Genomic DNA, 13,428 nt, shown 5'->3' with positions numbered 1-13,428 from the left:
GCCCACGATGTTGTGCCGATCCTTTGTCCTCTGTCAAGGACAATTTAATCTATACCCCATCATTCTCCTTTATCCATATACCTATCTAAAAGCCGTTTGAAAGTCCCTAAAGTTTCTGACTCAACAACTTCCCCAGGCAAGGCATTCCATGCCCCGACCACTCTCTGGGTAAAGAACCTTCCCCTGACATCCCCCTTATATCTCCCACCCTTCACCTTAAATTTATGACCCCTTGTAACGCTTTGCTCCACCCGGGGAAAAAGTTTCTGACTGTCTACCCTATCTATTCCCCTGATCATCTTATAAACCTCTATCATGTCACCCCTCATCCTTCTCCGTTCTAATGAGAAGAGGCCTAGAATGTTCAGCCTTTCCTCGTAAGACTTATTCTCCATTCCAGGCAACATCCTGGTAAATCTCCTCTGCACCCTCTCCAAGGCTTCCACATCCTTCCTAAAATGAGGCGACCAGAACTGCACACAGTACTCCAAATGAGGCCTTACCAAGGTCCTGTACAGCTGCATCATCACCTCACGGCTCTTAAATTCAATCCCTCTGCTAATGAACGCTAACACCCCATATGCCTTCTTCACAGCCCTATCCACTTGAGTTGCAACTTTCAACGATCTATGCACATAGACCCCAAGGTCTCTCTGCTCCTCCACATGCCCAAGAACCCTACCGTTAACCCAGTATTTTGCATTCGTGTTTGTCCTTCCAAAATGGACGACCTCACACTTTTCAGTGTTAAACTAATGACAGCTGAAATCCCACCACGGTGACTGGGGAATTTAAATTCAGTTAATTAGCTAAAAACCTGGAATAAAAACCTAGTATCAGATATTCTGTAAGTATATCAATGGGAAGAGGATAACCAGGGAAAGAGTAGGACCCATTAGGGACCAAGGGGGAAATTTGTGGATGGAGCCAGAGGACATTGGTAGGGTGTTGAACGAATACTTCACATCTGTCTTCACCCAAGAGAAAGAGGATGTAGATATGGAACTTAGAGAGAGAGACTGTGATGTTCTTGAGCAAATTGTCATAGGTAGTGACAAGGTATTGGAGGTTTTGGAAGGCTTAAAAATAGACAAATCTCCAGGTCCGGACGATTTGTGTCCCAGGATGCTGTGGGAGGTGAGGGTGGAGATTGCAGGGGCTCTGACCCTAATTTTTAATTCCTCTCAGGCCAGGTAGGAGGTGCCAGAGGACTGGAGAACAGCTAATGTGGTCCCACTATTTAAGAAAGGTTGTAGAGATAAGCCAGGGAACTACAAACCAGTGAGTCTCACGTCAGTGGTAGGGAAACTATTGGACAAAATTCTGAAGGAGAGAATCTATCACCACTTGGAGAGGCAAAATTTGATTAGGAATAGTCAGCATGGCTTTGTCAGAGGGAAGTCATGCCTAACAAATTTGATTGAATTTTTTGAGCATGTGACCAGGTGTGTAGATGAGGGTAGTGCAGTTGATGTAGTTTACATGGATTTCAGCAAAGCCTTTGACAAGGTCCCACATGGGAGACTTATCAAGAAAGCAAATGCAAATGGGATACAAGGTAACTTGATAAGGTGGATTCAAAATTGGCTTAGCTGTAGGAGACAGAGACTGATGACAGACGGCTGTTTTAGTGACTGGAAGCCAATGTCCAGTGGCGTACCACAGGGATCTGTGCTGGGTCCCCTATTGTTTGTCATTTATATAAACGACATAGATGACTATGTGGGGGGTAGGATCAGTAAGTTCGCGGATGACACAAAGATTGGCCGAGTGGTCAACAGTGAGGTGGAGTGTCTTTGGTTACAGGAAGATATAGATGGGATGGTCAAATGGGCAGAAAAGTGGCAGATGGAATTTAACGCTGAAAAGTGTGAGGTGATACACTTTGGAAGGAGTAATGGGACACGGAAGTATTCAATGAATGGCCTGACACTGGGAAGTTCCGAGGAACAAAGGGACCTTGGCGTGTTTGTCCATAGATCTCTGAAGGCAGAAGGGCAGGTTAATAGGGTGGTGAAAAAGGCAGATGGGACACTTGCCTTTATCAATCGAGGCATAGATTACAAAAGCAGGGAGGTCATGTTGGAGATGTACAGAACTTTGGTAAGGCCACAGCTGGAGTAGTGTGTGCAACTCTGGTCGCCATATTATAGGAAGGATGTGATTGCATTGGAGGGGGTGCAGAGGCGATTCATCAGGATGTTGCCTGGGATGGAACATTTAAGCTATGAAGAGAGGTTGGATAGGCTTGGGTTGTTTTCGCTTGAGCAGAGAAGACGGAGGGGTGACCTGATCGAGGTGTACAAGATTATGAGGGGCATGGACAGGGTGGATAGGGAGCAGCTGTTCCCCTTAGTTGAAGGGTCAGTTACGAGGGGACACAAGTTTAAGGGGAGGGACAGGAGGTTTAAGGGGGAATTGAGGAAGAACTTTTTTTACCCAGAGGGTGGTGACGATCTGGAATGCACTGCCTGGGAGGGTGGTAGAGGCAGGTTGCCTCACATCCTTTAAAAAGTACCTGGATGAGCACTTGGCACATCATAACATTCAAGGCTATGGGCCAAGTGCTGGCAAATGGGATTAGATAAACAGTTCAAGTATTTTAATGCATCGGTGCAGACTCGATGGGCCAAAGGGCCTCTTCTACACTGTATTATTCTGTGATTCTGTGAGTATCAGTAATGCTGACCACGAAATTACCAGATTGTTGTAAAAACTCATCTGGTTCACTAATGTCCTTTAGGGAAGGAAATCTGGCATCCTTTCCCAGTCTGGTTTATGTGACTCCATACTCAACAAATGTGGTTGACTTTTAACTGCCCCCTGAAATGCCCTAGGAAGCCATCCAGTTGTACCAAATCGTGATGAAAAACAGACTGCAGTGGTTCAAGGTGGTGACTCACCATCACCTTCTCAAGGGCAATAAATACTGGCTTTGACAGTGACCCCCACATTCTATGAATTAATAAAAAATGATTTTCCAAGTGCCCTGCTACTACATCCTTAATAGAATCTAGCATTTTCCCTACTACTGATGTCAAGCTAATTGGCCTATAATTCACTGTTTTCTCTCTCCTTTGTGAACAGGGTTACATTTGCTATCTTGGAATCTAATAAATTCTACAAGGTCAAAACCAATGCATCCACTATGTCTACAACTACTTCTCTTAAAACCCTAGGATGTAAGCCATTAAGTCCAAGGGATCTAACAGCTTTTAGTCCCATTAATTTCTCTAATACTTTCTCCTCCACTAAATATTAATTTAAGTTCCTCACTCTCCATTGGACCCTTGGTTCCCCACTCTCCTTGGTAATTTTTGTGTCCGCTACTGTGGAGGCTGATACAAAATATTTAACATCTCTATTTCCTTAACCACCATTATAATTTAATCTAAGGGACCCACATTTACTTTTGCTAATCTCTTCCTTTCTTTACACCTGTTTTTATACTTCTTGCTGTTTACCCTTGTCCTTTCCCCTCTGGGACTGGGTGTCACAGGGCATTTGATGCACCATCATTTGGCCGATCAGCAAAGGAGATTGAGGTGAGATTTGACAGATATACAAGATTATGACAGGTGTAGATAAGGTAGACCAAGAAAAGCTGTTCCCATTTGCTGATGATACAAGGAGTAGGGGACACAGATTTAAAGGTTTTGGACAAGAGATGCAGGGGGAAAGTGAGGAAGATTTTTTTTTTTTAAATCATAGCAAGTGGCAATGACCTGGAACTTGCTAACTACGAGGGTGATGGAAACGGAGACAATCAATGATTTTTAAAGAAAATTGGATGGGTACTTGAGGGAAATAAACTTGCAGGGCTACGAGGATAGAGGGGGGGGGGGGAATGGGGCTCACTGGATTGCTCTACAGAGAGCCGGCATAGAGACGATGGGCCAAATGACCACCTCCTGTGCCACTATGACTCTTGTCAATTTTTGGTCATCCTTTGCTGATTTAACATTTATCATCAATCAATAAATACAAAATAACAGACCCTAAATGGTCCAGACTGCAGCCACCTCCAGTGAAACAAGAGTACAGAAGTAAAATGTACATTAAGTGTTAAGTGAAATAACTTGGCCACTACTCGATACTTGTGGGACTCAATAATTGTTACAGTACAGAGATAAGAAAGATTAACCAAGAACTTTAAATGTTGTACATTTAAAATGCCATGCACTGAAGCAATTTATAAAGTTGAATGAAGTAGGTGCTAACCTTTGCCATTTTCTTCGCCTGGCCTTGGATTTCTTGTTGTATCTGAAATAATTCTCACCATTAGGTATCACTAGGAACATAGACAGTGCATCATCCAGTGCATCAACAAACTTCTAAGCCCAAGGGTCCTACTGTATGTTTTCATGAATTAAAAAGGTCCCCAAAAGGTCTAACGCAAAAGGCAGAATGTAACGTTAGTCTGAGTCAAACAAGACAATCCAATGAAGTGAGGTAGCTTAGATGTACACCGTTATTCAGTGGAGATAAGTTGTATTGATTGATCTGTGTATCTGACCATGAACATTCCTCTGTATATTCAACTTGCTGTGGAATAAAGCAACTTATAAACGATTTGGACCAAGCCTCACTTCGTCTAGTGTTAACTCAGTCTTCGTTTGGAGAAATTAAAGAGATTTACATGCAGGCATTGATATCCAGTTTAAATCACAAGGGGGTTCCACTTTTACATCCCCAGGTCCTGCTATTGTACAATCTGACAGGAGACATATACTATACAAGTCTCAGACTCACCACGTTGAACAACTGATGCAAATGAACAAAGAGGTATCTATCACAGACCCAAATTTAGAACACAGAAAGCAATGTAACCCAATTTAACACATTTGTATGGAATTATTTCAAAGTTTTCTGTTTCTTTTAACCAGTTTAGTTTCAATCCTCTAATTTGATTTCCAATTCCAGGTTCCTAACTTGAAGTTTTTATAAATAATTACAGGATAAATGTGGAGCAAGTTTTCTCTCTAATAGGGAAATACACAACAGGGGACAAGTTACACTCTTAAAATTGGAAGTAAACTGGTTAAAAGCAAATCCAGAAAAAAAACCTTCATACAATTATATATTGCCCAAAAGACTACTGCTATAGGATCAATTAAGGTTTTTTTTTTAAAAAAGGATGATAGTTATTTGGGAGGCAAACAAAAAAGGATGGAACTTGCATGGGTATTGAAGGATATGGAGAAAAGGTAGCACTAAAGACAGAGCTGACATAATGGGATGAATAGCTAATTCGATTTCCACATTCCACTTTTTCCTTTGTGCTTTTTAAACCTGGGCAAAATAACACATTATTGCAGATCCAAGGTTGATCAATATGCTTCACTACTTAACATTATGCCTTCCCAAGCCCAAAATTAAAGTTCCTAGAAGGAAATTACAGTTATCAATGAAATTGTCCTTTCCAAAAATTAAAATGAGATTTCCATGTCTCCTGTGATGCATTCTGGTAGTTCCATGGACCAACTAGCTTACTTGAGCAGGTTCTGAAGAGTTTTTCCCTCTAACATGGAGAGTTTGGATCTGTTTAGACCTGTGTCCAATCTTTTTAGGTGGAGTGCCGCATTACAATTTTTGCTCGGCCTAGGGGACTGGCAAGCAAATTTCGAAAGATAAAGGCATTAAATATTTATCTTTCTAATAAAAGCACACAAATGTGCATTTTTGTGAAGAAGCTTTAAATGAGAAGACTAATTAGACTAATTTATTGACTTACTTTCTCATCACTATATTGAAAACTGATTTAGTGACATACCTGGCATTGCTTTTGCTTGCATAAGTAGTCAATCTCTGCCCGCACACGATGTAGCGATGCACAGCATTCTGGATAGATGTCTGTCTATCAGGAGAGACCTTGATCTCCCTCCCCCCGCAAAGTGGGGGGGGGGGGGGGGGTTGCAGGGCAGGGGTGCAGATGGGCATCTGTTTGAGTGTCGTTCTTTCTTCCCCACCAGGATTAAAAAAGACACTGATTGAAAGTTTTGTGCAAAAGATGCAGGGGGTACGAGGGAGCACTTTTTTTTTTTTTAAACACAGTGGGAGGTAATGACCTGGAACTCGCTGCCCACAAGGGTGGTGGAAGTGGAGACAAAATCAATGACTTCAAGAAGTTGGATGGCCATCTGAGAGAAATAGACTTGCAGGGTTATGGGGATAGAGTCAGAGAACGGGGCTAACTGCATAGCTCCGTGGAGAGCCGTCATGGGCTAGACGGACAGAACAGCCTCCTTCTGTGTCATAAGTAAATGACTCTGACTCTCCCCTGGCGCCCCCCACCCTCTACCCCAGTGTGCTCCCCTCTCTCTCTCTCACTTCCCCCCCCACTTCCCCCCCCCACTCTGTTCCCCCACCCAGTTACAGAGAGTGGAACACTCAGCAAATGGTTGGTGACTTTTTTTTTTAAAAAGCTGTCAATTTCACAACTGACAGATGCTGACATCAGTCATTTCCGAACAGACTTGTGGTTTTCTGGTGGGCTTTTTAAAAAAAAAAATCAGAACCCACCAGAAAACCCAGAGTCTGTTGGGAAATGGCTGTTCCCAATGTCAGCAGCTGTCAGCTGTGAAACTAACAGCACAATGTTTTTAAAAAGGCCACTCTAAGATGACGACAAAGGAAAATTTCTCATCTCCAGTCACAGTGAGGATGAGGAATGGTCCCAAGAATAGTTTACATCCGCAGGCCGATGGAAACGTTTGGCGGCCCAGATCCTAGCCCATGGGCCATATGTTGGACAACCCTGGTTTAGACTCTAGAGCAAATTGGGAGTGCTCACTACAGACTAGATCAGTCCTTTACATCGACAATTTATAGATTATGCAGATATTTGAAATATGAAAAACCTGCCAAATAGCAGTTGCACCAAGTCCATTTGACTTCCCTACTTTGAGACACAGGCACTTGCTTTTCAAAGTCTCTGCTAGAAAGAGAATCATTAAAAGGGTTACTAACGGGAGACGCTGAATCCAAAAACTTGGTCATACTCCTTGAGAAGCAGCTTCAGGAGAGTACTCTTGCCTGCACCAGAAGGTCCACTAATTACCACTGGTCTGGGTCCTGCCATTGCTGGAAAAATAAAAACAAAATTACTCAATTCAATAGATGGTTGGTTGAAAGCCAGCATAATATTTATAGCAAATACTTTATACAAGAAAGATATTAATGGTTCAAGGAAATCTGTCCCCATGTATCCAAGTGGAACTAGATTCTGCATTAAAAGGCAAGAGAGTTAACCATTCAACATCAGAATGGCCACAACTGAAACAGTCACCCAGTCACAGTATCGTCCTAGCTTCAAAATTCAGAATCCCCGCCATAAATTCATCCAGTCTTTTATGCTCTAAGCAACCATGAGATTCAAATTTGTGATGGTGTTAAATAGATGATGGAAATCTTTACTCAAGATGAAATTTCATTTCACAAAGAGGGAACACTAACTATTTTCCTCATTGCAGTTACACTTGTGCAAATTGCATCAAAAAAGGTCACTGCACCGCAAAGTAATTAATTGCATGAATTAGGTACATTTCTGAGGACACTTTACCCATTGGGGAATTGGGTTCCAGGGTTGTCTATAGCTGCATGGGAAGAATCCCAGCATCAACATAACAGTGCTATCATGCTATCTTCCATTAGTGAACCAGCCGGCTACCTGGTATACTGCAGACCTTCCTGGTTTAGGATTCAATTACCACATCCACAAGAGAACTGACTTGGTTCCGAGTTTTATAAGCCAGCCATATCCTTTTGAAAACATCTTTACTATTCCCCACACCCCCCACCCAACCTTCAAAACAGACCCTGGTTACACACCAACCCCTCCTTCCCCAAGGAAAAAAATTCACAATTGGCCATTAGAAAAACAGCAACCATCATTTTGAGCTCTCAAGAGAAATGGTGAATAGCATAATATAGCATTGCTACCATCTTTCTGACCATAGTGTGCGTGGTACTGACGATATCCCATTGGATAGCGGTTGCACTGGTTGGAGGACAGCAGGTTCAAAAGCAGTTGCCTGTATCTTTGAAACTCAGTTGCAGCAAGAAAGAAACTTGCATTTATATATGCCTTGCCAAACTTCCAAGTGCTTTACAGGCAATGAAATACAATAGTGATTATGCTTCAAAAAGTAATATAGGAAGAACAGCAAGGTCCTACAAACAGCAATGAAATAAAATGGCCAGATCACGTTTTTTTTTTAAAATTCAATCATGGGATGTGGGCATCATTGGCTAGGCCAGCATTTATTGCCCATCCCCAATAGCCCCTGAGAAGGTGGTGGTGAGCTGCTGCAGTCCATTTGAGGTAGGTATACCCACAGTGCTGTTAGGAAGGGAGTTCCAGGATTTTGACCCAGTAACAGTGAAGGAAAAGCAATATAGTTCCAAGTCAAGATGGTGTGAGACTTGGAGGGGAACTTGCAAATGGTGGTGTTCCCATGCATTTGCTGCTCTTATCCTTCTAGTTGATAGACAGCATCTTCCAAACCTGAGACCTCCTAAGAAGCCATGGTGCACTGCTGCAGTGCATCTTGCAGATGGTACACACTGCTGCCACTGTGTCAGTGGTGGAGGGAGTGAACGTTTGTAGATAGGGTGCCAATCAAGCGGGCTGCTTTGTCCTGGATAGTGTAAAGCTTCTTGAGTGTTGTTGGAGCTGCACCCATCCAGGCAAGTGAAGGGTATTCCATCACATTCCTGACTTGTGCCTTGTAGATGGTGGACAGGCTTTGGGGAGTCAGGAGGTGAGTTACTCGCCGCAGGATTCATAGCCTCTGACCTGCCCTTGTAACCACAGTACTTATCTGGCTACTCCAGTTCAGTTTCTGGTCAATGGAAACCCCCAAGATGTGGATAGTGGGGGATTCAGCGATCGTAATGCCATTGAATGTCATGGGGAGATGGATAGATTCTTGCTTAAGATGGAGGAAAGGTCATTGATGATGCAGCTGAAGATGGTTGAGCTTAGGACTGAGGAACTCCTGCAGTGATGTCCTGGAGCTCAGATGATTGACCTCCAACAACCACAACCATCTTCCTTTGCACTAGGTATGACTTCAGCCAGCAGAGAGTTTCCCCCCCGATTCCCACCGACTTCAGTCTTGCTCGGGCTCCTTGATGCCATACTCGGTCAAACGCTGCCTTGATGTCAAGGGCAGTCACTCTCACCTCATCGAGTTCAGCTCTTTTGTCCATGTTTGAACCAAGGCTGTAATGAGGTCAGAAGCCGAGTAGCTCTGGCGGAACCCAAACTGAGCGTCATGGAGCAGGTCATTGCTAAGCAAGTGCCACTTGATAGCACAGTCAATGACGCCTTCCATTACTGTACAGATGATTGAGAATAGGCTGATGGGGTGGTAATTGGCTGGGTTGGACTTGTCCTGCTGTGTGTATACAGGACATACCTGGGCAATTTTACATTGCTGTTTAGATGCCAGTGTTGTAGCTGTACTGGAACAGCTTGGCTAGGGGCACAGCTACTTCTGGAGCACAGGTATTCAGTATTATTGCCAGAATATTGTCAGGGCCCACAGCTTTTGCAGTATCCAGTGCCTTAAGTCGTTTCTTGATATCACACGGAGTGAATCGAACTGGCTGAGGTCTGGCATCGGTCATGCTGGGGATTTCAGGAGGAGGCCGAAATGGATCATCAACTCGGCACTTCTGGCTGAAGATTGTTGCAAATGTTTCAGCCTTATCTTTCGCACTGATGTCCTGGGCTTCCCCATCATTGAGGATGGGAATATCTGTCAGAGTCATAAAGCACAGAAACAGGCCCTTCGGCCCATTGTGAGGCCACCTCCTCCAGTTAGTTGTTTCATGGTCCACCACCATTCACGGCTGGATGTGACAGGACTGCAGAGCTTAGATTTGATCCGTTGGTTATGCATGCTGCTTACGCAGTTTGGCACGCAAGTAGTCCTATACTGTAGCTTCACCAGGTAGACACCTCATTTTTGGTGCTGCTCCTGGCATGCCCTCCTGTACTCTTCATTGAAGAAGGGTCGGTCTCCTGGCTTGATGGTAACAGTAAAGTAGGGAATATGCCAGGCCACGAGGTTACAGATCATGTATTTTTGATCTGTTTTTGTGTGTTGGTTGAGGGATAAATATTCAGTGTCTAACACCACTGTGTCAGCAAATGAGCTAGATGCAGGGTAGGAGTTACAGAAATCAATTTATTTACTCCATAAACAGTTTATTCATTCAATTACACTACAGAAAATAGTCTATTTACTTAAGAGTATACTCATAAGTGTCTTATGAACTACAGCAAATGTAACTCGACCAAAAAATACAGAATCGCCTCCCAATAATAGGTTTATTGCTCCAGCAAAATGAAAATGAGTGAATAGTTACATAATACAAGTGCATAAAATCAATAAAATTACTATTGAAAAAAAAACGCACAAGCCAAACCCCTTATTCCGTAGTAGCCTGAAAATACTCCCACCAGCGACAGACCCGAGGCCATCAATCCTTTAAGTGTTACATAGCTCAAAGTTATCTCTCTACACAACTCAAGTTTAGAATAACAAACCTTTAACTGCAATAACCTTTAACTGTGGCAAGTAACGTTCGCGTCACACAAGTGCTGGGCAATATCCCACTCCAACAAGAGAGAAGCGGACCTTCGCCCCTTGATGTTCAATGGCATTACCATCGCTGAATCCCCCACTAACATCCTGGGGATCACCAATGACCAGACACTGAACAGGATCAGGCACATAAATGCTGTAACTGCAAGAGGTGGTCAGATGCTGGGAATTCTGCAGCAAGTAATCCACCTCCTATCTCCCTAAAGCCTGTCCACCATCTACAAGGCACAAGTCAGGAGTGTGATGGAATACTCTCCACTTGCCTGGATGGGTGCAGCTCCAACAACACTCAAGAAGCTCAACACCATCCAGGACAAAGCAACCTGCTTGACTGGCACCCCATCTACCACCTTCAATAGTCATTCCCTCCACCACCAATGCACAGTAGCAGCAGTGTGTACCATCTACAAGATGCACTGCAGCAATTCACCAAGGCTCCTTCAATAGCACCTTCCAAACACACGATCTTTACCATCCAGAAGGACAAGGTCAACAGATTCATGGGACCACCACCAACTGCTAGTTTCCCTTCATGTCACACACCATCCTGACTTGGAACTATAATCACCATTCCTTCACTGTCGCTGGGTCAAGATCCCAGAACTCCCTTCCTAACAGCACTGTGGGTGTACCTATAACCCAAGAACTACAGCGGTTCAAGAAGGCAGATCACCACCACCTTCTCAAGGGCAATTAGGGATGGGCAATAAATGCTGGCCTAGCCAGTGCCACCCACATCCCCGAACAAATAAAAAAAGTTCTGGTGTTAAAATAACTATGGGCTGGAAAAGTGACGATTTCAAGTGCCCACACAAAATTTGCAGGGTGGTGCTCTATTCAGATGCAGGGTTGCACATGACTTCTTTGTCAATCAAGTGGTTCGAGCTGACAAGCAATTGTTCTGCATCCTATCATATTACTTGTGCCCAAATTCTACTACTCTCCATTCATTTTTTAATCGAGGTTCACTTAATTGAACACAAGAATAGTGAGAAATAGGAGCAGCAGTGGGCCTTTCAATAAGATCATGGTCTCAACTCCATCTCCCTGCCTGTTCTCCATAAACTCTCGACTCTCCTATAATTCAAGAATTTGTCTATCTCAGCCTTGAATATATATTCAATGCAGGCAGAACATGAGAAAGCACGGAACTGAAGAAGGGTCACTGACCTGAAACGTTAACTCTGCTTCTCTCTCCACAGATGCTGCCAGACCTGAGTATTTCCAGCATTTCTTGTTTTTATTTCAGATTTCCAACATCCGCAGTATGTTTCTTTTATTGACTTCAAGAGGACGTTGGATAGACACTTCCAGGGCTATGAGGATTGAGCCAGGGAGTGGGACTGACCGCATAGCTCTGTCGAAGAGCCAGCATGGACCTGATGGGCTGAATGACTGATTCTAAAAAATCCATTTCATCAAAATGTCTCAGAAGTTCTTCTACCTCCATCACTTGCTCTTCCAGCAACACACAATTTTCTTTTCAAGTTAAATAAATACTACCATCTAATCCAATGTTTTGAAGCCTTAATCCTTCACGTGAACAATTCTGGATATTTATGCAAGTGAAGTTAAGACTATAAAAAGCTTAGATAAAACTGAAGTCACATTACAGACAGTAGCATCTTCATTTGAAGCTAATAAATGTCCTTACTCCCAACCCATCGCTAATTTAAACTTGATAAGGGTGCTTACAGCTCATGTTAAGGGTAAGTGGATTACAGCAGCACATGACAAAGCACAATGACCACAAGACATGGAGATAGTTATGGTGATGGAGTGAGACTGCACGTCCACACAAAAGAATTCTGGGTTTAGCTGCTGTCTCTTTTTGATCGAGAACAATCTTGTGTTGCCATCCTTGATCTTTCATAGTAGGTTCCCCCATCCTCCCACCCCCCCCTCCCCTAAATGTCACTGTTTTCCTCATTAATCCAAGGTCATTAGTTTGCTTTTCCTTCAATGCTTTCTTCCATTTCGCTAAGTTATCAGACTGCTTGCCTGACATCCAGTACATGATGAGCAGAAATTTCCTTCAACTAAATATTGGGGAGACAAAATCCAATGTCTCTGGTCCCCACCACAAACTCTGCTCCCTAGCCACCGACTCCATCCCTCTCCCTGGCACCGTCTGAGGCTGAACCAGACCGTTCACAGCTTTGGTGTCATAGCCGAATCCAAAAATGAGCTTTCAACCACATATCCATGCCTACCTCCACCTCCATACCACCATCTAAATCTGCCCCTGCCCAAGCTCATCTGTTGCTGAAAACCTCATCAATGCCTTTTTGATACCTTTAGACTGGTCTCTTCCCTGGCTAGCCTCCCACATTCTCCATTACCAATCTCCTAACTCGCACCAAGTCCCATTCACCTATCACCTCTGTGCTCACTGACCTATTTTAGCTCCAGTCACACCCCGATTTCAAAATTTTCATCTTTTGTCCTCCAATCTCTCCATGGCTTCACTAAACATTAAGCGCCATTCAAAGGCAGATTTTGTGTGTTTGCTGGTGTAGCAAAATCATAAATGCATGCATAACATATGTCATTTTGTTACAAAGAAGAGAAAATCTTCACGTGATCAATTTGTTTTAAAATTTAATTTGCAATACTTGATAAGGCCATTGAAAGGCCTTAGCTGAGTAATCCTTTAAGATACTGCTGCAAAACACACTTACAAAACAGAATACAAGCACCTTCGCCAGCAAAATGATTGGGGATCATTCACAGGAGAAACTCCAGCAGAACATTCAAATTCTTGACAACTTTGCTTGAATTGTAGCCTCTAACATTAGTATTGTGCTAACTA

The 13,428-nt window shown here is 43.3% G+C and overlaps 1 protein-coding gene across 5 annotated transcripts in view; it reads right to left on the bottom strand.

The window, feature by feature from the left end:
* Positions 1-13,428, bottom strand: part of LOC137380256 (guanylate kinase-like) — a 49,317-nt gene that overhangs the window by 12,245 nt on the left and 23,644 nt on the right. For all 5 annotated transcript variants that reach the window (XM_068052141.1, XM_068052132.1, XM_068052149.1 and 2 more), the window contains 2 exons: positions 6,970-7,083; positions 4,222-4,263 (listed from right to left, as the gene is read on the bottom strand). In XM_068052141.1, the coding sequence (XP_067908242.1) occupies positions 4,222-4,263; positions 6,970-7,083 (156 nt within the window). The remainder of the gene's footprint in view (positions 1-4,221; positions 4,264-6,969; positions 7,084-13,428) is intronic.

This window comes from Heterodontus francisci, chromosome 2, assembly GCF_036365525.1.
Source record: "Heterodontus francisci isolate sHetFra1 chromosome 2, sHetFra1.hap1, whole genome shotgun sequence".
In the NCBI taxonomy this organism is placed as follows: domain Eukaryota; kingdom Metazoa; phylum Chordata; class Chondrichthyes; order Heterodontiformes; family Heterodontidae; genus Heterodontus; species Heterodontus francisci.
This window is presented reverse-complemented; position numbering and strand designations above follow the sequence as displayed.